General features: G+C 47.8%; 1 protein-coding gene across 1 annotated transcript; it reads right to left on the bottom strand.

The window, feature by feature from the left end:
• Positions 1-1,357: 1,357 nt before the first annotated feature.
• On the bottom strand, positions 1,358-27,404 carry BNIPL (BCL2 interacting protein like). The gene is made up of 10 exons (XM_053368793.1): positions 27,238-27,404; positions 18,293-18,409; positions 16,695-16,756; positions 15,033-15,236; positions 14,516-14,695; positions 13,909-14,011; positions 12,267-12,398; positions 7,863-7,949; positions 5,235-5,333; positions 1,358-1,840 (listed from the first exon to the last, which is right to left on the bottom strand). The coding sequence occupies exons 1-10, from the start codon at positions 27,279-27,281 to the stop codon at positions 1,807-1,809; spliced, it is 1,062 nt and encodes a 353-aa protein (XP_053224768.1). The 5' UTR covers positions 27,282-27,404; the 3' UTR covers positions 1,358-1,806.

Raw genomic sequence — 27,404 nt, 5'->3', positions numbered from 1 at the left:
TACAAGTTTACTTGTGCTCGGTGGTACTGCTATCTACTTCCAGTCTATCTTCCATTTCCTGCAGTTCATCCTCCAGTTCATGTCAGGATGCAGTGTCACTGTCCCAATCATCTTAATTACACTTGTCCATTAGGTATTTCTGAGGTGTACGTAATTTCATCATCAAAAGGTTTCTGGGCTGGGAGGTTGGGCTGCAGAGAGGGGGGTTGGCAAGGGGGCAGGGGGTGCGGGTAGAGCAGGTTGGCAAGCATTGTAAGCTGGGCAGCAGCCCCTAGTGTGTGTGGATAGATAGATAGATAGATAGATAGATAGATAGATAGATAGATAGAGTGGTACCTTGGGTTACATACGCTTCAGGTTACAGACTCTTCAGGTTACAGACTCTTCAGGTTACAGACTCTGCTAACCCAGAAATAGTGCTTCAGGTAAGAACTTTGCTTCAGGATAAGAACAGAAATCGTGCTCCGGCGGTGTGGCGGCAGCAGGAGGCCCCATTAGCTTAAGTGGTGCTTCAGGTTAAGAACAGTTTCAGGTTAAGTACGGACCTCCGGAACGAATTAAGTACTTAACCCGAGGTACCACTGTAGATAGATAGATAGATATGATTTACGGATCTTGGACCAATCACTGTCTCTCAGCCTAACTTACCACACTGGGTTGTTGTGAGGGTCAATAACAGAGTGAAATAAATTTAAAAACAAATTTTAAAAACAGATACCGTAAATGAGCTGCCGTTTACCTGGTTTACATTTCTGAGTGGGAAGGAAACTTAATGTACATGTTCCAATTAAATATGCATACATAGCTTTACATCAAGAAAAGAAATTAAAGCCAGGTTTTGCTCACCCAGTATTTTATTTCCGGAATTCAATAGAAAATTTTGGAGGTAGCTTTTTCATTCTGGAGGAGGAGCACTAAAAACTCAACGTCCCATTGGGGGCTTTTGTTAATATCAGTTTATTTACAAATGTACAAGTTATGCCCAGGAGAGTCAGCAAGCACTAGGTCAGGTGGGTTTATCTGGGTCGCCCAAAGCAAAAGGCATGTTTTTGTGAACCCCTCACCCCCAACCCCCCCCCACTTCTCTCTCTTGTTTTGCGCCATCCAGCTGAAAAATACATTCCGTTCCAAAACTGTCTCTCTTCAGCCTTTCCCCAGGTACACCTACTGAAAGCAAGTAGCCGGCAGCTCAAAAAAGCCACCGGTGATTCGTTTAGCGAGCAAAAGTTTCCAGCCGTTTCAGCCTCTTATAAGAATTAAACAAAAACTGCCAAGAGCAGATTGTCAACCCAAAGCTTTCCTGAACAGAAAATTAGGTTGAATGCCTGCTTGTAGCTTTGCACTCTGTATGTGCTCAGAGACACTAGGCCGCATTCAATGTCAGTCCCACACAGAGTTAGACCCTGCAGCACCCAGAATCTGTCTCCTTTTCGAATTCAGGTGCTGAACAAAACTCTCTTAAGTTTCATTTCCTTTTAACCTCTTTAAAGAAATGTTTTTAATGTTTGATGTATTACGGTATTTTAATATTTTGTTGGAAGCTGCCCAGAGTGGCTGGGGAAGCCCAGCCAGATGGGCAGGGTATAAATAAATTATTTATTATTATTATTATTATTATTATTATTATTATTAGGGGAATGTTTAAGAAGCAGGATCAGGTCGCAGTTTCTAAGAGGGTCTTAGCGACAGAGAGGGAAGGAAGGAGGCACCTGTGAGTGTGTGTGCTTGTCAGCATTTGATACTTAAAAAAATAAAAATAAAACACTGTCGTAAGGTGCTAAGTAATCCAGCCAGCTTCACGTCTTGTTAGCTCCGGGAACTGACCCTGGCTTGCTCGAGCCTGGAAGAGATGGAGGAAAAGGGAACAGAAAGGGCTGTCAGACATTCAGATATTAAACCGAACAAACGCATCGCGCACACTGCCAAAGCGCCACACACATTTAAAGCATTTCACTTTGTAGTGATCAGATGGGATTACTATGAGGAATTATAAAATATGCATCAAGCCATTGTGTCTGCGATGAAAGCATTGCGTTGACTGGGTTTAATTCATTGACAATAATTTCTGATCAAATCCCACAAGCCTCTGGATCTCTGATTTCTCTACACCTGACAGGCACGTAGAAGCATTCTGAAACACAGGCCAGTTGCTTCATCAGGCATCCTCAGTATATAAAGATAGTAGGCAGTTTCTTTGATGTACCCTTCCTTGGTTGTGTTAATTTTAGGGCCTGGAAATAGTTTCACATGAAGGTGATAAAGATACCTATCTCCTTGCCATCCTTCCTCTTGTCTTTATTACTTGTTTATGACCTCCAGGGTTGCTGAATGCATTCCTCCTTTTTATTCCTGCTTTATTTACTCTCAGATATGCATGCATGAGCAATGACAAACCTAGACCGCATCTTAAAAAGCAGAGACATCACCTTGCCAACAAAGGTCCATATAGTTAAAGCCATGGTTTTCCCAGTAGTGATGTATGGAAGTGAGAGCTGGACCATCAAGAAGGCTGATCGCTGAAGAATGGATGCTTTTGAATTGTGGTGCTGGAGGAGACTCTTGAGAGTCCCATGGACTGCAAGAAGATCCAACCTCTCCATTCTGAAGGAAATCAGCCCTGAGTGCTCACTGGAAAGACAGATCCTGAAGCTGAGGCTCCAAGACTTTGGCCACCTCATGAGAAGAGAAGACTCCCTGGAAAAGACCCTGATGTTGGGAAAGATGGAGGGCACAAGGAGAAGGCGACGACAGAGGACGAGATGGTGGGACAGTGTTCGCGAAGAGACCAGAATGAGTTTGACCAAACTGCGGGAGGCAGTAGAAGACAGGAGTGCCTGGCGTGCTCTGGTCCATGGGGTCACAAAGAGGCGGACATGACTAAACGACTAAACAACAACAACAACAACAAGAGTTGTCTTTGTAGTTAAAAGAATTTCTTCTGATCTGACTTTGTTCCACGTGGGGTTTTTTGACATGCTCAGAGGAAATCTGATTGGTTCTTACGAACCCTGTGTAAAAAGTTCTTTTGTGAATAAAACGACCTGGGCCGAGGGGTGGAGAGGAATTATTATACGCACTCCTCCCAGAGTCTTGCTGGTCAAGCCTTGTGTGTATTTTATTAATCAGAGTCCAATCCTTCCTTTGCTTTGCGAACGCCACATTGCTTTCCCCAAATAATTCCGGGAACTGTAGTCTGTTCAGGGTACTGTAGTGCAGAGAGGAGTAAACAGTTCCCAGGATTCCTTGGGGGAATTCATGCGCTTGAAATGCATGGTGTGTACGCAGCTTAAGGATATATATTATTTCTCTGCCTCCCTTAGGCCCACCCCTCAGTAACATAGCTGTCAGCCGTTCCTTATTTGACGGGAAAGTCCCTTATCCCAGCGCCGTGTCCCGCTGCTGTCCCTTAAATTTCCCGGGTTTCAAAGGAAGCAGCTCCTCTCCCTCCCTCCCTGCCAGCCAGGGAGGAGGGAGGCTCCAACTGGGTTGCTTGGCTGCCTGGCCCGCCCCCCTCCGGCCCCCTCTCACCAGCCTCGGCCCCCGGGAGCCCCTCCCCACTGGGACTGAGGAGCCTTGAGAGGAGAGCGAGGGCAACCATAGAGAAAGCAGTTCAGAGAGAGGTGGTGAAGTGGAAGAAGGACCGCAAGCGTTTCTCCCACAGATTTGTAGTGGTAGACTGGCATAGATGGTTTGATCTGCGGGTTTACTTCAGGCACTATCCCCCCCCCTCCTCCCGCCCCGCCTGATGGAACTGAGAGCTGCAGATGGAGCACGAGAGAAAAGATACAGAACTGCAGCAGCATCTTCGTAGCTTGGACTTCGTTTTGTGCAAAAAGTGGTTGCTGCTTGTAGTTATTTAATTGCAGTGTTTCATCGGCTGGTGTCTTGAGCAGCAACCTCTGGAAACGAAGGGCTAAAAACCGGCGCTGCTCTCCAAAATTATCTGGTCCCTTTTAACTTCGTATTTCAGGTGGTTGACTAAAATCCCTTATTTTGGCTGCTGATCCCTTATTTTCGAGGCTGCTGGTCCCTTATTTTCAAATCTGTAAGTTGACAGCTATGCTCAGTAACCCCATTGCATTGTGGGATTGGACACTGTTGGGGATACGGGTCAGATTTCCCTGCAGAAAGGAGACACTGGAGCTGCAACAAAATGCGGCAGCAGGGAGGGCTTCCCTTTAGCAGAACGCTCCATTCCATCCCTCAGTTTTTCTGACAACCAACAGAGCTGAGCGTTAGGAGATGCAAGACAGGTTGGTTTGTGGGTTTGTTTTTTTAAGGATTTCAGTTAATCTATGGAACTCGCTCCTGCAGGAGGCAGTTAGGCCCTCAAACCTAGAGGGCTTCGAAAGAGGACAGGGCAAATTCATGGTGGTGGTTTCGCACAGGCTGTGTGCTTGGCCAATGTGGGGAAAGGATGCTGGACTAGATGGGCCTGATCCAGCATCCTTATGGAACCTCCAGGTCCAGTCTGTCTGGATTCCTTGGTTCTTTGGGGCACTTGTCCACTAAGAGAGCAAGATTCTGGAGTAAAAAGTGTTAGGATATCGATGTTCCGTTCCACCTTAACACAGATGTGTGGATTGTTGTATGTCGCATGTCTGTTTACGCTCCAGCGCAGCTTGCTGGGAACTTCCGTTTGTATGCATAGCTATTGCTTTTGCAGCTTGCTCTTGGACACGAAAGGGAGAAGACATGTTTCTCCTTTGTCCTGATATACGCGGAATAAACTGCCTGTAAATATGCTCTCACAGCCGTCTCCTGCCACTTCTGTTTGCGCAGTGTTACTTACTCTGCTGATTAGAGCGTGCTCCAGCTTCTGAAGGCTTCTGAAGCTGCAGGGCGCTGTTTCATGCTGAGCCAAGGACCGGAGATCGCCCAGCTGGGGGCTTGCAAATTGCCCCCGTTTCCTTGGAAGCATCCCAACAGAAAGGTCCCCCTTTGTCCTGATCCATCTGCAGAGCTCCTCTTGCATTCTTATGGAACCTCCAGGTCCAGACGCAGTCTATCTCGAGTCCTAGGCCCTTAGGGGCCTCTGGCCACAGGACGCCTGACTAGATGGGCCTCCAGCGCTTCTTACGCTCTTTTATCCCCTCGGTGCTCACCCACCCAAGTTTGCTTTTAGGCATGGTGGTGGTGCAACCACCTGCTGAAGGAACAAGCCGCCCCCTCCTTCCACTGCCTCCTCAGGCACCCAGGTGAGGACGGAGGGAGTGGGAGCACCAGGTACTCACCGGTGGACACAGTCCGGGATGTGGACCTGCTCCAGAGGGATCAGGTGGCCCAGTTCCTCCAGGCTGTCCACAAACTGCACCTTCCGGCTGAACTTGGAGCTGCAGAGAGAGAGGGTTCAAGAAAGAGAAGCTAAAGGGGCAGCCAGGGGCAGGAGCGAGGCAGCAGTAAATCACACTGAGCAAGCCAGAGTTAACTCTTGATTAGCAAAACAGGATTGGCACAGGAGTGTCAGGCCTAGGGAGTTTGATGGCCTGGGACTCGGAACCAGAGAAGTCTCAGTCCGCACCGGATCCTTTGCCTCAGGCATCATCTGAACCAAGTCTGAGGCCTGATCCTGAAGAGCCCCATTCTGCACAGGCTCCCCTGCAACAAGCACCAGCTGGGCCGAGTCAGGGGCCTGAGCCTGCCCTGGCTCCAGATGCGGGGATTCCCTTGTTGCCTCCAGCTGGGCCATCACTTACAGCTGCTCCACTACCGGTTGGGTCAGGAGAGGCTGAGGCGGCCTCTGGGTCTAGTAACCCACCGGCGTCTCCCGAGCTGCAGAGACTGAGGTCTGAGAGAAGGAGAGACCTGAGTACTCACAGGAGGAGTACTCGCCTTCAGGCGAGACAGGGAGGTAAGTCGCCCGGGGGATCAGGACCGGCTGCTACCCCAACAAAGATAAAAGGCTGTCGGACCTCGCCCCAGGTTGCGGGAGCAACATTGCTGTATGCCAGATCCTGTACCTCTCCTTGCCTGGTGTCCTGCCTTGGCCCTGTCGGACCAACTCCCAGCGGAACCTGCAGATTCTGGACCAGTCCTGGACCGCGTTTCACGGGTTACCCCCGGGCCCAGCGCAGGGAGCACAGCAACTTGTCTCCGGCAGGTCTTGCCCCCACAAAGCAGTTGCCGAGACTGAAGGTGCCTGCTTTGCCACAGCTGCCTAAATCCCCTCCTCTCCAGAATCTTCCCAAAGCAATCTGAGACTACGCCGGCATGTCTGCCTTTGCTCCTCTTTCTGCATGCGTCTCCTAGTCCTGGGAGACCAGGAGAGAGGGGAGCTTGTCGCAGCCAGAGAGAGAGACACCCGTGATTCTTCACCATACAGACTCACCTCTGCTTCTTGGCCTCTCTCCTCTCCTGATTCTGGACTGCTGTCTGCCACAGATTCTCCCCGCTCACTAAGCCCTGTTGCCTCTTCAGCTTCCAACACCTCCCCTTCCCCATCTTCTCCCTCTGACCACCCATCGCCGTCCCACCGCCAATCCCTGGGTTCTGAGCCTTCTTCCCTTGGGGGGTTTCCCGCCTCGTTCCTCCCACCATTCCTCTTCATCCATCCATCCCATGGCGGATGGATATGTGAGAGGAATTAGCAAGAGGCAGAGTGGAACAGCAGCCAAATATCTATTCATTTTTTCATTTTCATTTTTTTACAATCAAGCAATACATAAATTCCAGGAAATCAATCCGTAAGCTTCACTAATCTAGGTTCATTGACTTTAATGGGTCTACTTGGTTGGCTGCGGTCTACAGACCCGTCACAGAGGAAATTCCTACATAAGAACCCATCTCCTTCGTTGGGTGAAACCCACCATACCAATATCATATTCCTTCTGCTCCACAATCCACTTTCAAAAGTCTTCCACAGACTTTTGAAAGGGCGATTTATTTTTGTGAGGAGGGGGAGAGTTTGTTGTTATGTCTGTTGTTATCTGCTATAGTTTACAAATCAGATAACATCTTCTTTCCTGCTCAGAGAGGAGGCAATCTGATTCATACTTCTAAAGACAGAGTCTCTACAATTAAAGAGACCAGGGACACATTCCCAGAACTCTACGGTTTTAACTCTCCCACAATGCTTTTCTCCTGCGTGAACCAAAGTTTTAACATACTAAGATTTCCCAATATCACTACATATAGTTTTTGGTTTTTTGGTTTTATTATTATTATTCTGTAAACTGCCCTATGATCCTCAGATGAAGAGTGGGATATAAATGTAATATAAAAAGGTAAAGGTACCCCTGCCCGTACGGGCCAGTCTTGACAGACTCTGGGGTTGTGCGCCCATCTCACTCAAGAGGTCGGGGGCCAGCGCTGTCTGCAGACACTTCCGGGTCACGTGGCCAGCGTGACAAGCTGCATCTGGCGAGCCAGAGCTGCACACGGAACGCCGTTTACCTTCCCGCCAGTAAGCGGTCCCTATTTATCTACTTGCACCCTAGGGTGCTTTCGAACTGCTAGGTGGGCAGGCGCTGGGACCGAGCAGCGGGAGCGCACCCGCCGCGGGGATTCGAACCGCCAACCTTTCGATCGGCAAGCCCTAGGCGCTGAGGCTTTTACCCACAGCGCCACCCGCGTCCCTATAAATGTAATATATATATATATATATATATATATATATAGGGGGGGATGTTAGTTCATGGGTTCCATTTCACACCCACACACCCACAAAAGGACAATCTGGTATTACCATATGGGAACCGGCAAACAGATTATTTGGTTAAATTGATAAAGATACACTAGGAGAATTAGATGTAACCTGTTCCCTTTTCCCCAATTGTCGGATGCCAGAATGGGGTGGTGCGATGGTGAGATTTAGTAGATTTAAATGCAGTAAATAATAAAATGATAATAATTGGCCAGCCTACCTGATGAAAGGTCTGAACACCGCCATCAACGCTTTGATGTACCAAGTGGGATGGACGATAATCAACGTCTTCAGGTTCTTCCGGAGCCTGTCGCAAAAAAAATCCAAAGGAACTTAAGGCACTGTTTAACTGGTGGAACTCCCCGCCACAAGATTATCTGCAAATTGGCAAATGAACTTAATTTCCTTTTGGCTAGCCTCTGGTGTGAAAACATGTGTCGTTGTTGTTTAAAAAAAAGAAACAGTGCTCAGTTGGTTAGACTGTGGTGCTGATAACACCAAGGTTGCAGGATTGAGCCCTTTGTGGGACCAGCTGCATAGTTCTGCTTGCAAGGGGTTGGGCTAGATGACCCTCAAGTCTGATTGGTCCTAGAATAATAGGATTCAGAATGCAGCAGTCTGATTGGTCCTAGAACAATGCAGCAGTATGATTGGTTGGCAGGAACCACCCAATCATGCTCCAGATAGAAGTGAATCCACAACTTGATTGGCTTACAGTAGAATTCCGGAATTAGCCAATCATGTGCAGCCCATTGTGTAAATAATGTATATAAAGCAGATACTTTGAGGGGACTTTCATTCATTCATTCCTCCTCACCACTATGAGCTGAATAAAGAGCATGAAATCACTTTGCGACTCTGAGTATATTTCATCCGCCATCCAGCGCAGCGAAAGGAGGCAATAAATTTTGCGCCAGGAAAGCCCAGCTGGCATTTGGGGAAAGTCCCAGATAGTTATCTGAACTATTTATTGTTTGGACTTGTAGTAAAGTCAGCAGGTGGGGAAAGCGGACTTGAAAAGCAGGTTTTGCAAGAAGGCGTCATGGAGATCTGGGCGACAATTTGGCTTCAGCCTAAGGTTCAGGATCAATCCTGCCCAACCGTGACCTTTGGCGAGAAGAAAGCATCTCGGAAGACCGGATCGTTGTGAGACTATTGCTCAGAGCTCTGGAGCGTAAATTCACGTCCAGATCTGAAGAAAGAGTTGCTGAGATCTTGGGAATGTTTTCATGCAGGACGGGGCTGGGGAACCTTAGAATCATAAAACTCATTTTATATATACAGCCATACCTCGGGTTACAGACGCTTCAGGTTGCACGTTTCCGGGTTACGGACGCGGTGAAACGCGGAAATACCGGAACGGGTTACTTCCAGGTTTCAGCGCTCACGCATACGCAGAAACACTAAATTGCACTTTGCGCATGCACAGAAGACCAAATCGCAACCCGCGTGTGTGCAGACACAGCGCTGCGGGTTGCGAATGTGCCTCCTGCACGGATCACATTCGCAACCCGAGCGTCCACTGTATAATGAGTTTTAAAAATATTTAGAACAACTTTTTTAAAAACCTGAAGCCTTCCTTTTAGAAATTCTAGGTGCCGAAATCCTAAGGGAACAGAAATGACTATTTATGTATGTGACCACAGCTGCACGGATGTTATTGGCCCAGAGATTGAAAGAAGATAAAGTCTCTAGCAGAGAAGAATAGCAGATGGAGTTGATGGATTGTGCCGAAACGGCTAAAATGACCGGGAGAATCAGAAATCGGGAAGACCAAAATTTTAATAAGGAATGGGGGAAATTTATAATTTATCTTAAAAACCATTGTAAACAGTTAAAATCGTTAGTAGGATTGGAATAACTATTGTAGTTTAATGGTGAATTTTTGGACACAAGAAAGAGGTAAAATATCTGGATTATTATAAAAGATGCAGGAGGAAATGATTAACCAAAGGACCCACAAAGCGGAGGAAGGAAGTTCAGAAGAGACTTGGGAATCTTGTTTCTATGTTGTATGTTGGATATATAACTGTAAAATCTTAATCAGAAAAACCAAATAAATTATATATATAACCCCCTGCAACATCAGCCAGAACTGCTTTAGTTGCAATCTTTTTTCTTTGTAGAATGTAGTTTTAAAATGTATTCATTTCCCCCCATAAAATTTATACACCGTTTGCTTATGAAAAGGAAAACCCTTACAAATAGAATAAATAAAATAAAAACAACTCTTTTAAAAGTTCAGAAGATCAGCAATGAACTAAATCAGGTCGAAACACCCACCCACATTCTACATGTCCGGACAGGCTTTGCCTAAACAAAAATGTTTTTAGCAAGCGCCGAAAAGAGTACAGTGAAGGCACCTGCCTGGCGTCAATAGGCGGGGAGTTCCAAAGTGGAACATTCCCAAAGTGGGACGGGATTCATATGGCACCTTGAGCAGTGTTTTCACTTTGCTTTTAGACTTTGTATCTGTTTGCTGCCCTGAACTCCTTGAAGAGGGTGTTGTATTAATAATAATAATAATAATAATAATAATAATAATAATAATAATAATAATAGGCTCCCAGTACGGTTCCGAGCACAATTCAAAGTGTGGGTGCTGACCTTGAAAGCCCTAAACGGCCTCGGTCCTGTATACCTGAAGGAGCGTCTCCACCCCCATCGTTCTGCCTGGACACTGAGGTCCAGCGCCAAGGGCCTTCTGGCGGTTCCCTCATTGCGAGAAGTGAGGTTACAGGGAACCAGGCAGAGGGCCTTCTCGATAGTGGCACCCGCCCTGTGGAACGCCCTCCCACCAGATGTCAAAGAGAAAAATAACTACCAGACTTTTAGAACACGTCTGAAGGCAGCCCTGTTTAGGGAAGCTTTTAATGTCTGACGCTGTATTGTTTTTAATATTCGGTTGGAAGCCGCCCAAATTATTAATAGGTAAAGGTAAAGGACCCCTGGACTGTTAAGTCCAGTCAAAGGCAACTATGGGATTGCGGTGCTCATCTCGCTTTCAGGCCGAGGGAGCCGGCGTTTGTCCGCAGACAGCTTTCCGGGTCATGGGGCCAGCAGGACTAAACCGCTATGGGCGCATGGAGAACCGTGATAAGTGCCAGAGCGCACGGAAACGCCGTTTACCTTCCCGCCAGAGCGGTACCTATTTCTCTACTTGCACTGGTGTGCTTTCGAACTGCTAGGTTGGCAGGAGCTGGGACAGCAACAGGAGCTCACCCTGTCACGGGGATTCGAACCGCTGACCTTCCAATTGGCAAGGCCTAGGCTCTGTGGTTTAGACCACAGCGCCACCCATGTCCCTATTATTAATTATTATTATTATTATTATTAGTCCTGCTCCTTGGAGCTACAGAGCTCAAGCCTGCTCTGTCTGGGGCAAGAGAACTTGCTGATCAACCCAGCCAGGCTGATTTTTTATTCTCTTAGTAATATTTGGAGTTGTTTGGAACACAGATCCTTTTAAAAACACACAGGGTCTGTCAGGAGTAAGCGTGGACCAAATAGTATGGGAAACAGCCCTACTAGAAAAATTAACCAATAAACTGAAACTGACATAGGGACAAATATAAGAAGACACCTTCACCCAGGTATAGGTAAAGGTAAAGGGACCCCTGACCATTAGGTCCAGTCGTGACAGACTCTGGGGTTGCGGCGCTCATCTCGCTTTACTGGCCGAGGGAGCTGGCGTTTGTCCGCAAACAGCTTCCGGGTCATGTGGCCAGCAGGACTAAGCCGCTTCTGGCAAACCAGAGCAGTACACAGAAATGCCGTTTACCTTCCCGCTGGAGCGGTACCTATTTATCTACTTGCACTTTGATGTGCTTTCGAACTGCTAGGTTGGCAGGAGCTGGGACCTAGCAATGGGAGCTCACCCCATCGCGGGCAGGGATTCGAACCGCCGACCTGATCGGCAAGCCCTAGGCTCTGTGGTTTAACCCACAATGCCACCTGCGTCACCCTGGTACGGCTCCCTTTCATCACATACACAGCCCAACAAGACAATGACAAAAACCCACCAACAGCATATGAATCAATATGGCTAACCTGATCCAAAACACCCACCCACCCCACTCACACACGAAAACAAAGACCACCAAAAAACAACCACAAATGAACAACCACATCTTGGCCAACTCCAACCTCTCTCACCACCAAAGGAACACAAGCGAACGGCAAAGAACCTGCACAAGCAACGCTGACACCAAACCTTACATATGGTAAGTAAAATAGAAACATTGCCACCCAACACACCCCATAGCTGTCAACTTTCAGATTTGAAAATAAGGGATCAGCAGCCTCACCTGTCCTGGGATATCTGTCTACGGGATATCTAACAATCCGGGATAGCAGCGGAAAATGGCGCTGGAATAAGGGAATTTCCCGCAAAAAAAGGGAAGGTTGACAGCTATGCCACACCCCCACCCATCTTCCCCCCCCCTCCACCTCTTTCCCCCTTTTCTTCCTAATGTCTCAACAAATGAAACTGATTTGTAAAAATGTTACATGGGGGGGAAAATATCCGAGAGCGAGAGACATTGCACACACTTTTGTAAATCAAGAAAATCTTTAATAAAAAGAAAAAAGGGGGGGACACAGGCTCAGAGCCAATGCTGCTCACCGTCTGTCGATGGTTTGGTAACACTGCTTGATCCAGGAAAAGGAGGGCACCTGGCTGCGGGGGGTGGCTCCACTCAGACACACCAGGACGTAATTTTCGGCGACCATCAGCTCCAGAGTCCCAATGATGTACCTGGGGTTTGATGCAGGACAGGGACGTCAGAGCCGGTTTCAAAAGTGCAATAGATACATCGGATAATAGATCGGTCATAATATAGACATGGAAGCATGGGAGAGATTGTGGAATATGGGTATAAAATTTACAGCTCCCTCGGCCAGTAAAGCGCGATGAGCGCCACAACCCCAGAGTCGTTTGCCACTGGACTTACCATATTTTTCGCAACATAAGACGCACTTTTTCCCTCCTAAAAAGTAAGGGGAAATGTCTGGGCGTCTTATGGAGCGAATGTGTGGTCGATTGCTGGCTCCCTTTCTGCCCCCTTGCCCAGGCCTCCATTGTTGAATGTTCTGCAGATGGAGGCTATTTGTTTCCCCAGCGACATGGGACTGGCTGATTAGATTATCTGTCTGGAAACTGTAGAAACGGCTCCCTTTCCTTTCCTAAAGAAGCTGCAGAACTGTGAGTTGAACCCCATAAAAACAAGATTTTCCCCCTTTGCAAAGTAAGCTCAACAACTTTGAGCTGATCCTCAAAAAAAAGGGGTTTCCCCCTTTGTAAAAAAAGCTGCACAATTTTGAGCTGATCCCCCCAAAACTGGGCTTTCCCCCTTTCCTCCTCTAAAAACTAGGTACGTCTTATGGTCAGGTGCATCTTATGGAGCGAAAAATACGGTAACTGTTAGGAGTCCTTTACCGTTGCCTTTTATGGTTTAAGAGAAAATTACTGTATATGAAAATGATATATCGATGGTACCTAACACCGAGAAAATTGGCAAAAATGTCTAAATCGAAATCAAAAAAGTGTTGGGAATGTAAAGAGAAAGAAGGTTCCTTTTATCATATGTGGTGGTCTTGTAGTAAAGTTACCGGGAAATGATATACAGTATATTATAATGAATTGAAAAGGATGTTTCAAATAACGTTTGTTTAAAAAAACCAAACCAACCCAGAAGCTTTTCTTTTAGGAATTATAGGGACAGAACTACCCAAATTGCGTAGAAATTTATTCATGTATGCTACTACAGCAGCAAGAATGTGACTTGCCCCAAAGTGGAAAGAAGCAGAAAAGGAAGAATGGATACAAAAACTTACGGAATATGGAGAAATGGCAAAACTTGCCAGAAAAATAAGAAATCAAGATAACAAACTTTTTATCAAAGAATGGAAATGGTTTGTTGAATGTTTACAGATAAATTGCAAAGAGATCAAAACACTGGCAGGATTATTGTAATAACCTGCAGTTTCATAAGAGTATATATATAAATAAACAAGCAAATTAAATTAATTTGGATATGCAGAAGAGATTAAAAAATAAATTTAAGGAACGGCAGAAAGAGGGGAAAGGAAGTCGAGCATTGAAATGTTGAAATGATTGAAAATTAATGAATTGTATAAATCTGGAAAGTATAAATAAAAATGTAAAAAAAATGCATTTAACCGAGAATAGTGGCATCCCCAGCAGTCGACGGCACCGGTGAAATCCCTCTTTCCCACCCAGTTTCGAGGGACCAGGTGGCTCTCACCTGAAGAGATTCTCCATGACGTACGGATAATCTGGGATGGAGCTGTCAGGTAAGTAACACGAGGCGAACATGATGATTGCATTCAGGCCTTCTCCAAAGTAGCCTGAAAGAGAATAAGGGGAGAGGTCAGCTGGGAATCCTTTGGGAGGAAGGGGTCACCGGTCACACTTTGATTTGTGTCTGCCACATGGTGCCGGACAGGTTGGATAATAATAATAATAATAATAATAATAATAATAATAATAATAATAATAATAATAATAATTTATTTGTACCCGGCCCATCTGTCTGGGTTTCCCCAGCCACTCTGGGCGGCTTCCAACATAGATTAAAAATACACCAAAATGTCACACGTTAAAAACTTCCCTGAACAGGGCTGCCTTCAGATGTCTTCTAAACGTCAGGTAGTTGTTTATCTCTTTGACATCTGATGGGAGGGCGTTCCACAGGGCGGGTGCCACCACCGAGAAGGCCCTCTGCCTGGATGCAGAGGAACGGTGGGAGGAATAATAATTATAATTTAAAAAAATTATTTATACCCCACCCTCTCTGGGCAGAGCCGGGCTCAGGGCACGCACGCACTCCTGACACTGGCATTATTCCTTACCTCCGTGAGAGATGACTTTCTTGTAGGGCTCGACGGCACCCAGGTCCACTTTCTGCTCCCGCTCGTCCGTCAGGAAAATCCGCCACTTGCGCCCGTCTTGGCCCTTGATGTCCACCACGCGACCGCTGCAAAACTTCTCAGGCAAGTTGCCCTCCACCCTCCGGGCTCTGGGGAGATCATCTGTGCACATCGGACAGGGCAGCCGGGGTGGGGGGGGAGGACCGAATTTGGGTCAATGTCAGGCAAAGGATCTGGAAACGCCCGAGCAGAAGCTGGACAGCTTCTTGGGACAGCGTTTCCCAAACATCGCAGCGGGTTGGGCTAGATGACCGCTGGGGTCCCGTCCAACTTACTGTTCTAGGATTCTATGAGCCTATTTTCTCTTTTCCCCCTCTCCTAGACTCCTCGGGGCGCAAACAAATCTCTTTCCGTTCTGGCAGACCACCCCTTCCCACGCAGAGCCCACCTCCCTGGGGTGTCGCCCGCCTTGGGAGAACCTCGAACCCAGGCCCCTCACCTTCCCATTCGAACTCGTGCCCGTTCTCAGAGCCTTCCTGGAGCTCGCTGTCGGACGGGGTCTCCAGCTCGTCCACGTTGATGTCCAAACTGCCTTCTGGTGTGGCTTCCAGCCCCTCTCCAGATTTCACCGAGCTGAGATCTGGGGCTGGGAGCCTTTTCTTCATGAGCCGTCGACCACACAGCTCTAGGGTGTTGGGGGCGACTGGTGTGGGGCACAGGAGGAGAAGGAGGGGGCGAATCAGAGGTCAGAGGCCGGACGCTTGCTTGGCATGCAGAAAGACATTGATTCAATGATTTGATACAGAATCATTGAATTGCCGCTGTAGATAAGACTGTAAACACATTTATATACATATTGTTCCTTCAGTCGAAACAGAGTCCCTGCTTCCATCACTCCCTCCCAGCTCTGCGTTAGCAATGATATCAAAATATATCAAAATACATCTTCCAGTCACAGGGACAATCTAATTCTAAATACCAGCGACGGCGTTGAACAAAATGTTGAAATATACATTTATTAAGAAACCAGAGGCCTTTCTTCTTGGAATAACAGGTTTGGAATTGCCCAAGAAAGATGTCAAACTGTTTTTGTATGCCACAACTTCAGCTAGAATTTTGTTAGCTAAAAAGTGGAAAGCAGAAGGACTGAAAGAAAAATATGAAGAATGTGGATCAAATAGCCTTTTAGGATAGCATCCTGTTATATCTCTCTGTGGCCAACCAGGTGCCTTCAGTAGGCCACATTTATTAAGTAACCAGAAGCCTTTTTACTTGGTACAGTGCGGGGTGAAATCCCCAAAAAGGATGTAACTTTTTTTCTGTATGCCACAACAGCTGCGAGAATATTACTAGCGAAGAATTGGAAGAAACAAGATTTACCAACTATCGAAGAATGGCAGATGAAGATGACGGACTAGATGGAACTTGCCAAACTGACTGGGAGGCTCCGAGACCAGAGAGAAGAGACGGTGGAAGAAGATTGGAAGAATTTTAAAGAATATCTGATAAAATATGTTAATATTTAAATCTTAGAACTGCTTTGGAAGTGGATATAGGCTGTAGGGTTAGTGTATTTTAAAACAGTATTATTTGTAAGTGATAAAATGTGAAGATTTTTATGGTAAGCGTGATTTAAAAAATGGTTAGAAATTATGATATATGTAAACTGCTAAAGATGAGGTGAAATGAAAATCAGATAGGGGGGACTTGGGGAAGCCCACCTAACAATAAAAAAAAATTGGGAGGGGGGGAGGAAGCCCACAGGCAAGTTATGAAAGCTACTCTCTTTGCGTGTTTTCCGAGATAGACTTCCTCTGCATATGGAAGCTTCACCAGACACCAGACTAAACATTAGGAAGAACTTTCTGACGGGAGGAGCCATTCAACAGTGGAACGCGGACTGTCCTTCATGGTGGGCTTTTAAGCAGAGGTCGGATGGCCGCCTGAAAGTTAAGATTTCTGCATTGCAGGAGGGTGGACTAGATGGGCCTTGGAGAGCCCTTCCAACTCTTATGATTCTGTGATTTAGGCCCATGGAGAGGTCAAACAGAGGCACTGCCAATGGGGGGGGGGCTAGAGAGGGGCCACCACAGGCCAGAAGGAAGACACACACCCCCTGCTACTCCTGCAAAGCCAAGCAGCCACCTGTTGGGTCTCTTACCTGGGCTCATTTCCGAACTGGATTCTTCCAGATCCTCCTCAGAGATCTCCTCTGGAAGAGGCCTGCAAGGCAGAAAAGAGAAGGGTATACAGGGGTACCTTGGGTTAAGTACAGTGGTACTTTGGGTTAAGTACCGTATTTTTTGCTCTATAAGACTCACTTTTTCCCCTCCTAAAAAGTAAGGGGAAATGTGTGTGCGTCTTATGGAGCGAATGCAGGCTGCGCAGCTATCCCAGAAGCCAGAACAGCAAGAGGGATTGCTACTTTCGCTGCGCAGCGACCCCTCTTGCTGTTCTGGCTTCTGGGATTCAGAATATTTTTTTTCTTGTTTTCCTCCTCCAAAAACTAGGTGTGTCTTGTGGTCTGGTGCGTCTTATAGAGTGAAAATTTCAGTACTTAATTCATTCCGGAGGTCTGTTCTTAACCTGAAACTGTTCTTAACCTGAAGTACCACTTTAGCTAATGGGGCCTCCTGCTGCCGCTGCGCTGCCGGAGCACGATTTCTGTTCTCATCCTGAAGCAAAGTTCTTAACCTGAGGTACTATTTCTGGGTTAGCGGAGTCTGTAACCTGAAGCGTCTGTAACCTGAAGCGTATGTAACCCGAGGTACCACTGTATACACAAAGTATGAAATGTGGTGACACTATTAATAATGGAACGAAACCTGTTGCTGTGCCTGTGAATACTTTCTTTATCCTGAGCAAACCGTTTTGTATGACTGGCTTTTCGGACTCATGAAGTGTGTAGCGAAACCTGTAATATATCCGGAGAACAGGTCTCCTTTTGTCCACTTGCGTTATTCTCACCAGGGCAGGGCTTTGATTTGCCTTCCTGTGATTGATCCATATACAGTGGTACCTCGGGATGCGAACGGGATCCGTTCCGGAGCCCTGTTTGCATCCCGAACGGAACGTAAGACGCGACGGCGCATCTGCGGGTCGCGTTTTGCTGCTTCCGCACATGCCCGTGACGTCATTTTGAGCGTCTGCACATGCGCGAGTGGCGAAACCCGGAAGTAACGTGCTCCGTTACTTCTGGGTTGCCGCGGAGCGCAACTCGAATGCGCTCAACCTGAAGCACATTCAGCTCAAGATATGACTGTACACGGCTTTGCGTTTCCAACTCAAGACCCATTGAAGAACATCTCATCCAGTTCAATCTTTGAAAAACAGCTTTGAAAAACTTTTTTCATGTTCTCCAGTGTGCTACCCTTGCCATTGTGGCGGCACGGGGTTGCCATTCCTGGATTGGACTTGCGCTACTTGTTGAACGGTTCATTTATCCAGTCTGTATAACGTTTATTGCTCATGTAACTTGTTAAGATACAGTTGTACATTTATCCACTCTATGTTTACAGTATATCCAGGTTTTGTCTCGCACATGGCACCTGAGTTTGTTTGTTGCTTGAATGGTTACAAGTCTATCTCTATTCTAGCTATTATTCTAGTAAATTTGGTTTTATACTTATAAGTCAGTTTGTGGTGTTGTCGTTTTGTTGCATTAGAAAAGAGAAGCAGCCTCTAAGATAGACTGCTCTTGGGCATGGAGGCTCCGTTCCTCCATCTCCTCCCTGGGACACCCGCCGGCACGCGGCTTACCGAGGGAATTCATCATCCTGCCATTCCTCCTTCAGTTCCATGTCCTTGATGTTCACGGCCTCATCGGTGGTGTCTCCCCGTTCGGGAGAAAGAGGTTCTGCGGCTTCCTTCTTAAACCTGTGACACACAGAGAGAGAGATTGGTCGACAGCCTAGTCCTGCAGACGTCTCCGCAGAATTTCGTCTTGGTGCTGAGTTCCAAAGAAGCTTGGTCAAAATTGAGTGGGGATGGCTGTGACTTTTTGCACCCAGAACCCTTCTGTCCAAGGATGTCTGAGCTTGTCGGAATGTGTGTGTAAAGGGGAGGGGATGTCTGTGTGTGTGTGTGTGTGTGTGTGTGTGTGAATGAGAGAGAGAGAGAGAGAGAGAGAGAGAGAGAGAGAGAGAGACTTATGTGGGTTGGTGTTTAGATGGATGTGACTATTCATTATGAATATTATTTACAGTCAAACCTTGGTTGTCAAACGTAATCTGTTCCAGAAGCCCGTTTGGCTTCCAAAATGTTCGACAACCAAGGTGCGGCTTCTAATTGGTTGCAGGAGCTTTCAAAAACCAGAATGCTTACTTCCGGGTTTTGGGCATTCGGGAGCCGAAACGTTCCAAAATGGAGGCGTTCGGGATCCGAAGTATGATTCTCACAATGAGGGAACTGCTAGAAGGCCCTTGGTGCTGGACCTCAGTGTCTGGGCAGAATGATGGAAGTGGAGACGCTCCTCCAGGTCTACTGGGCCGAGGCCGTTTAGGGCTTTAAAGGTCAGCACCAACACTTTGAATTGTGCTCAGAAAAGTACTGGGAGCCAATGTAGGTCTTTCAAGACCGGTGTTATATGGTCTTGGTGGCCGCTCCCAGTCACCAGTCTAGCTGCCGCATTCTGGATTACTTGTAGTTTCCGAGTCACCTTCAAAGGTAGCCCCACGTAGAGCGCATTGCAGTAGTCCAAGCAAGAGATAACCAGAGCATATGTCACTCTGGCAAGGCAGTCCGCAGGCAGGTAGCGTCTCATCCTGCGTACCAGATGGAGCTGATAAACAGCTGCCCTGGACACAGAATTGACCTGCACCTCCACGGACAGCCGTGAGTCCAAAATGACTCCCAGGCTGCGCACCTGGTCCTTCAGGGGCACAGTTACCCCATTCAGGACCAGGGAGTCCTCCACACCTGCCCGCCTCCTGTCCCCCAAAAACAGTACTTCTGTTTTGTCAGGATTCAACCTCAATCTGTTAGCTGCCATCCACCCTCCAGCCGCCTCCAGACACTCACATAGGACCTTCACTGCCTTCACTGGTTCTGATTTGAAAGAATTATCCCGTCCCAACCCACACGCCACTGAAATCGCTGCCTATTCCTCTGCAACAGTGCCAGATTTACATATAAGCTAAACAAGCTATACCTTAGGGCCCCACCCTCTTGGGGCCCCCAAACAATTTAAAGGGGGGGGGGAACTGGATGTACATTTCCAAAATATAAGATAAAAAACAAATAAAATAAAACCTGCATACAGCAACCGTGTTTTGTGTTGTGTAGGCTCCTAAGCCTACACAATCCCGGACGAGCCCAAACTCTTTAGACTCTTGAGACTCTTTAGACACTTGAGAGTCCCATGGACTGCAAGAAGATCCAACCTCTCCATTCTGAAGGAAATCAGCCCTGAGTGCTCACTAGAAGGACAGATCCTGAAGCTGAGGCTCCAAGACTTTGGCCACCTCATGAGAAGAGAAGACTCCCTGGAAAAGACCCTGATGTTGGGAAAGATGGTGGGCACAAGAAGGGGATGACAGGACGAGATGGTGGGACAGTGTTCTCGAAGCTACCAGCATGAGTTTGACCAAACTGCGGGAGGCAGTGGAAGACAGGAGGGCCTGGTATGCTCTGGTCCAGGGGGTCATGAAGAGTCGGACACAACTAAATGACTAAACAACAACAGGCTCCCAAGATGTAAGTCATGGGCCCCGCCTGCTCGCCTGCTCCCTAAAATATCACTGGTTTGCTCCTTTCTATATATAGGATGCCTACATTCTGCATGGACTGGTTGCAGGGCAACACGTGCAAATGGATTTAGATACCTATTAGCTCCATCAATTACCATATAGCATATATCCAACACAAAAAACAGCAGCAATTTGTTGTTGACAAAGGACAGCTAGACATATAAAGGGCCCCATTACCTTCAGTAGCTGAGGGCCTCATCAAACCTAAATCTGGCCCTGACCTCCGCAGGTTCGCCCTCTTTCCTCTCTCTGTCGTCAAATTTTGGGCTCCAGCGCCAAGCAGACCTGCTCTCTGGTGCAAAAGCAGTTGCACCTTCTCCCCCTGTCAACAACCCCTGCCTCGGTTTCCCTCCCCTTCCTGCATCGTACCGCTCATTGTAAGCTCCTCGGGGCAGAGACCAGCCTCCTCATTCTCTGCAAACACAGCCGCCGTGCAACAGCAGAAATGTTATTTAAAACAACAACAGTGATAATTAACGTCAATAATAGTTGGTGATGCGTTAGAACGAAGCCTAAGCCGTCAGGAATTACCTTCCAAATGAATTTGGCCTCCAGGAACTACCGGTTGCCCAACTGAGTAGCTCAGGAGGTTAAGAACTGGGAAGAGAGAAAGTTTGCTCCAGGTAATCCCCAAAGGTTTCTCATGCTAACTATTCACCGCAGGGCTGGTTTTGCAGCCGGGCGCCACACCCAGGAGGAGGAGAGGCTGTTTGCTCCCGTAGCAACCGGGCCGATGGATCGGCGCTCTCTGCACAAACTATGCAAAAAACCAGCTCTGCAATGAGAGGCGGATCCTGGCACGGCGTTTGAGTTATCGAGCGCAAGGTGAACCTGAAAGGACAAGCAGCCCTGCTGGATTGGGGCCAAGAGGCCTAGCCAATCAGGAATCCTGTTTCCCACGCTGGCCAGTCAAACGCCCGGCCTTCGATTGAATCGCCTGTTCCCAGCGCCAGGCGATTCAGAAAGGTAGACTGCTCCTGAGAATGGAAGCTCCCTTCCACTAGCAAGGCTTTGCCGCTGACCTCTTGGTTTTAGAATCGTAGAATCGTGGAGCTGGAAGGGGCCACAAGGTTCATCTAAATCCAGCCCCCTGTAATGCAGGAATCTTCGGCCCGACACGGCGCTCGAACTCGTGGCCTTGAGGTTCAGCGTCTCATGCTCTCATGCTATCCTAGCATTTGATAGACAGGTTTCAAAATTTATTTTGTTGTTAAGGATGCAGTCCCTTGACGAAACTGCCCAGAAGGAAGAAACCCTTCAGACAAGGAGGGGAAACTTGTGGAACTCCAGGCCACAAGATGTGGGTGGCGACTTGCGACTTATACAGTTCCACAAGGGGATGAGAGAAATTCACTGACCAGCTGCTAGTCATGAGATGTCTTAAATGGAGATTCCAGATTCAGGAGCAGTTTACCACACGTTCAGGACAGGGGAAAGTCTCTCCTTGTAACTTTCTGAGAGGTGCCTGGCTGTCTGCTTGTAGGCTAGATGGGAGTCTTACTCGGCCACAAAGACATTTGTACATGGAATCGTCGAGTTAGAAGGGACCCTGGGGTCATCTAGACCAACCCTGTCGCGATGCAGGCTAAAACTAGATCATACATGACAGGTGGCCATCCATCCTCTTCTTTAAAACCTCCAAAAAAGACTCCTCTCATGGGAGTCTGTTCCACTGTTCCTCTTACTGTCAGAAAATTCTTCAGTCGGAATCTCCTTCCTTGTAACTTGAAGCCATCGGTTCGAGTCCTACCCTCGGGAGAAAACCAGTTTGCTCCATCGACCATGTGACAGCCCTTAAGATATCTGAAAATGGCGGCAAGGAATATGCTGGCCCAAAAACTGGAAATTACAAGAAGTTCCTACCATTGCGGAGGGGCAGGCGAAAATGATGAAAAATGCGGAGTTAGCCAAACTGACCAGGCAGGATTTAGGATCAGGACAATCAGAGATTCCAGGAAAGTTGGAGTAAATTTATTGTGTATTTAAAGAATAATTGTAAGAATTTAAAAAAGACTGGCAGGACTGAAGTAACTCCTACAATGTATAAGATAGATATGAGGTTAAAAATCAAAATACACGACGGGAGAGAATAAGGGATACCTGCTGAAGGGAAGGAGGGAAGTCGCAAGCTCAGCAGAGCTAAAAGTGCATATGTGGTTTAATGTATTGTAAAACGACTGTGTAAAGAAAACAATAAAAATTTATCTCTTGCGGGGGCGCAATTAGTGTCAGCGCCGTCCGATAAGAGTTTGGGTGTAATCTTCGACACCTCCCTTTCCATGGAGGAGAAGATTGCAGCTATAACAAAGGCGGCATTTTTCCATCTCCGCCAAGCTAAGCAGTTGGCCCCTTATCTCTCTCGCCCTGACCTAGCCACTGTGATCCACGCGACGGTCACCTCCAGACTGGATTATTGTAACTTGCTCTACGTGGGGCTGCCCTTGAGACTAACCAGAAACTCCAGCAGGTGCAGAATGCTGCAGTGAGACTCCTTATGGGGTCCTTGCCATGGGATCACATTCACCCGGTGCGATACCAGCTGCACTGGCTCCCGGTGGAGTACAGGATCAGGTCCAAGGTGCTGGTTTTAACCTTTAAAGCCCTATACAGCCTAAGACCCTCGTACCTACGGGACCGCCTCTCCTGGTATGTCCCACGGAGGACCTTACAGTCTTCAAACAAAACCATCTTGGAGGTCCCAGGCCACAGGGAGGTTAGGCTGGCCTCAACCAGAGCCAGGGCTTTTTCAGTAGTGGCCCCGACTTGGTGGAACGCTCTGTCCCAAGAAACTAGGGCCCTGCGGGACCTGACATCTTTCCACAGGGCCTGCAAGACGGAGCTGTTCCACCAGGCCTTTGGCCAAGGCACAGCCTGACCCCCTCCTTCTATAATCCTCATAGCACTCTAGCCCAATAGTTGCCATCAATTTGATTCTGAATTGATTTTAGAATGAATTGATTTTAGAATGCTGTGTTATTTTTACTGTTGTTAGCCACACTAAGGCTGGCTTCGGCTGGGGAGGGTGGGATATAAATAAATTTTATTATTATTATTATTATTATTATTATTATTATTATTATTGATTTAAAAAAAAGATATCTGAAAATGGCAATCGCACCTCCTCTCTCAGTCTCCTCTTTCCCACACCTGACTCCTTCAACCGTTCCTCACCAGGCTAGTTTCTTCCTGGTTCACCAGGGGAGTGCACTGAACGAAAGTGAGCCTGACTCTGTGGTGGCTGCAAAACACCTCATGCCAGATCGGTGATCCGTGACTCGCTGAGCCTCCCAGACATGAATCACGCTCCCCTCCTTCTCCTTCTCCTCCTCCTCTCTGGACGAGTCGAACAGGTCCTAACGCATTTGCACATTGAAAAGGCAGAGATTTCTTTGGCTGACGTCGTGTCCCAGGAACAGCAGCGGCCAGAGAGACAAAATGTGGTTTATTTTGCAGAGGGAGTGTTGTGTCTGTTGTAGAACAATTTAATCAAAGAGTTCCTGGCCAGACCTCTCTACAGAAAACATGAAATCGTCAAGGACGAGAGCGTCCCAGAGCATGTGTGGTGTGTTATTTATTTCTGCGCTCCTTTACGGCAGACGAGGCCAGAGTCAAGAGTAGATAGACGTGCACGCCCTGCTCACAAACAGATACCATTCACATACATAGAAGCAGAATTGTAGAGTCGTAAGGGACCCCAGAGGGACGCGGGTGGCGCTGTGGGTTAAACCACAGAGCCTAGGGCTTGCCGATCAGTAGGTCGTTGGTTCGAATCCCTGCGACGGGGTGAGCTCCTGTTGCTTGGTCCCTGCTTCTGCCAACCTAGCAGTTCAAAAGCAAAAGTCAAAGTGCAAGTAGATAAATAGGTACTGCTCCAGTGGGAAGGTAAACTGTGTTTCCGTGCACTGCTCTGATTCACCAGAAGCGGCTTAGTCCTGCTGGCCACATGACCCGGAAGCTGTACGCTGGCTCCCTCGGCCAGTAAAGCAAGATGAGTGCCGCAACTCCAGAGTTGGCCGCGACTGGAACTAATGGTCAGGGGATCATTTACCTTTACCCATTAAGCTAGGGATGTGAGTGGTGCTGTGGTCTAAACCATAGAGCCTAGGACTTGCTGATTGGAAGGTCGGCGGTTCAAATCCCCACGACAGGGTGAGCTCCCATTGCTCGGTCCCTGCTCCTGCCAACCTGGCAGTTCGAAAGCACATCAAAGTGCAAGTAGATAAATAGGTACCGCTCCGGCAGGAAGGTAAACGGCGTTTCTGTGCACTGCTCTGGTTCGCCAGAAGCGGCTTAGTCATGCTGGCCACATGACCCGGAAGCTGTACGCCGGCTCCCTCGGCCAATAAAGCGAGATGAGCGCCGCAACCCCAGAGTCGGCCACGACTGGACCTAATGGTCAGGGGTCCCTTTACCTTTAAGGGACCCCAGGGGGTCATCCAGTCCAACCCCCTGCAATGCAGGCATCTCAACTACAGCATCCATGACAGACGGCCACCCAACCTCTGCTTTAAAATCTCCAAGGAAGGAGAGCCCACCACCTTCCAAAGGAGCCCGTTCCACTATCTAACAGTTCTTGCTGCCAGAAAGTCCTTCCTGATGTTGAGTCGGAATCTCCTTCCTTGTGACTTGAAGCCATGGGTTCGAGTCCTCCCCTCCGGAGCAGGAGAAAACAAGCTTGTTCCTTCTTCCATGTGACAGCCTTTCAGATATTTGAAGATGGCTCTCATATCTCCTCTTTCCCAGGCTAGGCATACCCAGCTCCTTCAACCGTTCCTCATCAGGCTTCTTGGTTTCCAGACCCTTCATCATCTTGGTCACCCTCCTCTGCACACCTTCCAACTTGTCAACATCCTTCTTAAATTGTGGTGCCCAGAACTGGACACAGTATTCCAGGTGTGGTCTGACCAAGGCAGAATAGAGTGAGACTATTGCTTCCCTTGATCTGGATTATAGACTTCTGTTGAGGCAGCCTAGAATAGCATTAGCCTTTTTTGCTGCTTCATCACACGGTTGAGCTTGCGGTCAGCTAAAACCACATCACAGCAAAAAGGGAGTCTCATGACACCTGAAAGACTCACCATTGTATTATGGAAGGGGCGGAGAACCTTCTTCAGGCCTGAGGGCCGCAATCCCTTTTGAGGAACCTCCCAGAGGCCAAAAGTCAGTCGTGGGCGGGGCCTGAGGCAATAGTGGGCGGAGCACTGGAAGTGAAATTTACTTTAGTATACAGTCATACCTCGGGTTAAATATGCTTTGGGATGAATATTTTCGGGTTGCGCTCCGTGGTGACCTGGAAGTAACAGAGCGCATTACTTCCAGGTTTCGCCATTTGCGCATGCGCAGAGGCTCAAAATGGCATCACGCGCATGCACAGAAGCGGCGAATCGCGACCCGCGCAAGCGCAGACATGCAGACGCGGGTTGCGTTCACTTCAGGATGCGATCGGGGCTCCGGAACGGATCCTGTTCGCATCCAGAGGTACCACTGTAATAATCTAATTTCTACACAACAATAATTAAATGCTCAGAAAGTTGAAACGGAAATAGACCAAAAACAGAACTTGCATCAACTTTCCAAACATCTGAGTAGGCTTGCCTGAACAGCAATGTTTTTAGTAGGGCTGGGAGATATATCGAGATACCATTCAAAACCAGTTTGAAGTCCATATTGTGATATCGGTTTCATAATTTTTGACCTGGCAATATATTGCAAATCGTGATGTGTGCCTCCTGTGCAAAAATGGGGGGAAACCAGATTATCGCCCAACCCTGGTTTTTAGCAGGCCCCCAAAAGACTACAGTGAAGACGCTTGATATCAATAGGCAGGGAGTTTCAAAGTTGACACGCTAAACAATCAAATCTTGCAAATGCAGAACAGGAATTATGCAGCAGCGCCAGTTCCACCGATCGAATTGGCCCAGGGGCGTTTATGGGCTAAGGCAATTTTGTAGGTAAACCGGTCCCAATTTGTTAAGGGCTTTGCATATTAATAGTGACACCTTTGAACTTGGTTCTCTCCCCGTTTCATCCTCACAAAACAACCCAAGAGGTCGGTTAGACTGAGAAGCCGCAAGGTGACCCAAGAATGCCCCACGTCCTTCATGGCCAAGTGAGGATTCGAACTCTGGTTTCCCAGACTGACTCTCTGTCGACACTACGACGTGGGTGTTGGCCCCTAAGACACTTTGGACGGGTCCTGAATGTCGGGTGTGGAACATTTTATATTCACGGCATCCCGAATTCTGCAGAGCCAGGATTTGGCATGGTGATTAACCCCGTAAGGTGTGGAGCATGAAACAGGGACGGAGGATTCCTTCTTGTAACCCGCAAAGCAGTGTATTATTATTTTTCCAAGCCTTCTTTTCTCTGTCGCGGTTATAAACCGCCCTGAGATCTTGCGACAAAGGACGGTATATATATAAATCCAGTAAATAATAATAATAATAATAATAATAAATAAATAGAATAATACAGGCTTATTTTGAACCTCCCTTGGGAATGTCTCCAAGAACCCCTGAGATTTGGAAACTGAACAGGAAAGGGCACAGAAACATAGGAATTCAGTTTTTACCTGGTCAGAGCCACTTAGCTCACTGTTGTTTACTACACCAACCGGCAGCATCTCTCCCGGGGACATTCCCAAATCTACCTGGAACCTTCTGCATGCAAGGCAGGTTCCCTTGCCCACTGACTGACGCCCCCTTCCCTTAAAAACAATGCCAAGCTTTCAGCCGTTGAGGTTTTGAGGAAATGACTGTTTCAATAGGGGCACAGGTGGGTCGAAGTCAGCATCGCCCGCACTGGCCAGCAGCAACACCCCCCCCCCCCGGATTTTGGAAAGGAGTTTTTTCCCCCCGGCCCTACCTGGAGATGCCAGAAATTAGACCAGGAGCCTTCTGCACACAGAGCAGACTCTCTGCCTCTGAGATCCCCTTGCGAATCACCTTTCGGACTCACCTTTCGGAAGGCAGAGCCGCCTCATCGCCAACGTAAGAGCCCATCCGGCCCCACCGTGAGGACTAATTCTGGCCTCGCCTGCTCCTAATAGGAGGTCAAAGACACAAAACAGCAACTCTGGGGTGTTCCAAGATGCCGGCGTACAGCCTGGACTCATCCCAAACTGG

Source organism: Podarcis raffonei, chromosome 16, assembly GCF_027172205.1.
Source record: "Podarcis raffonei isolate rPodRaf1 chromosome 16, rPodRaf1.pri, whole genome shotgun sequence".
NCBI classification, from domain to species: Eukaryota; Metazoa; Chordata; class Lepidosauria; order Squamata; family Lacertidae; genus Podarcis; species Podarcis raffonei.
The sequence above is the reverse complement of the archived record's forward strand: the minus strand, read 5'-3'. Positions and strand labels throughout refer to the sequence as shown.

What these genes read in the sequence shown, in the direction of transcription:
- BNIPL (XM_053368793.1), bottom strand. Translation starts at nt 27,281, where the DNA reads ATGGGCTCTTACGTTGGCGATGAGGCGGCTCTGCCTTCCGAAAG. An exon ending in GCGGCTCTGCCTTCCGAAAG is followed by an intron (nt 18,410 to 27,237) that starts GTGAGTCCGAAA and finishes TGTGTGTCACAG; the next exon opens with GTTTAAGAAGGAAGCCGCAG. An exon ending in ATCCCGGACTGTGTCCACCG is followed by an intron (nt 1,841 to 5,234) that starts GTGAGTACCTGG and finishes CATCTCTTCCAG; the next exon opens with GCTCGAGCAAGCCAGGGTCA.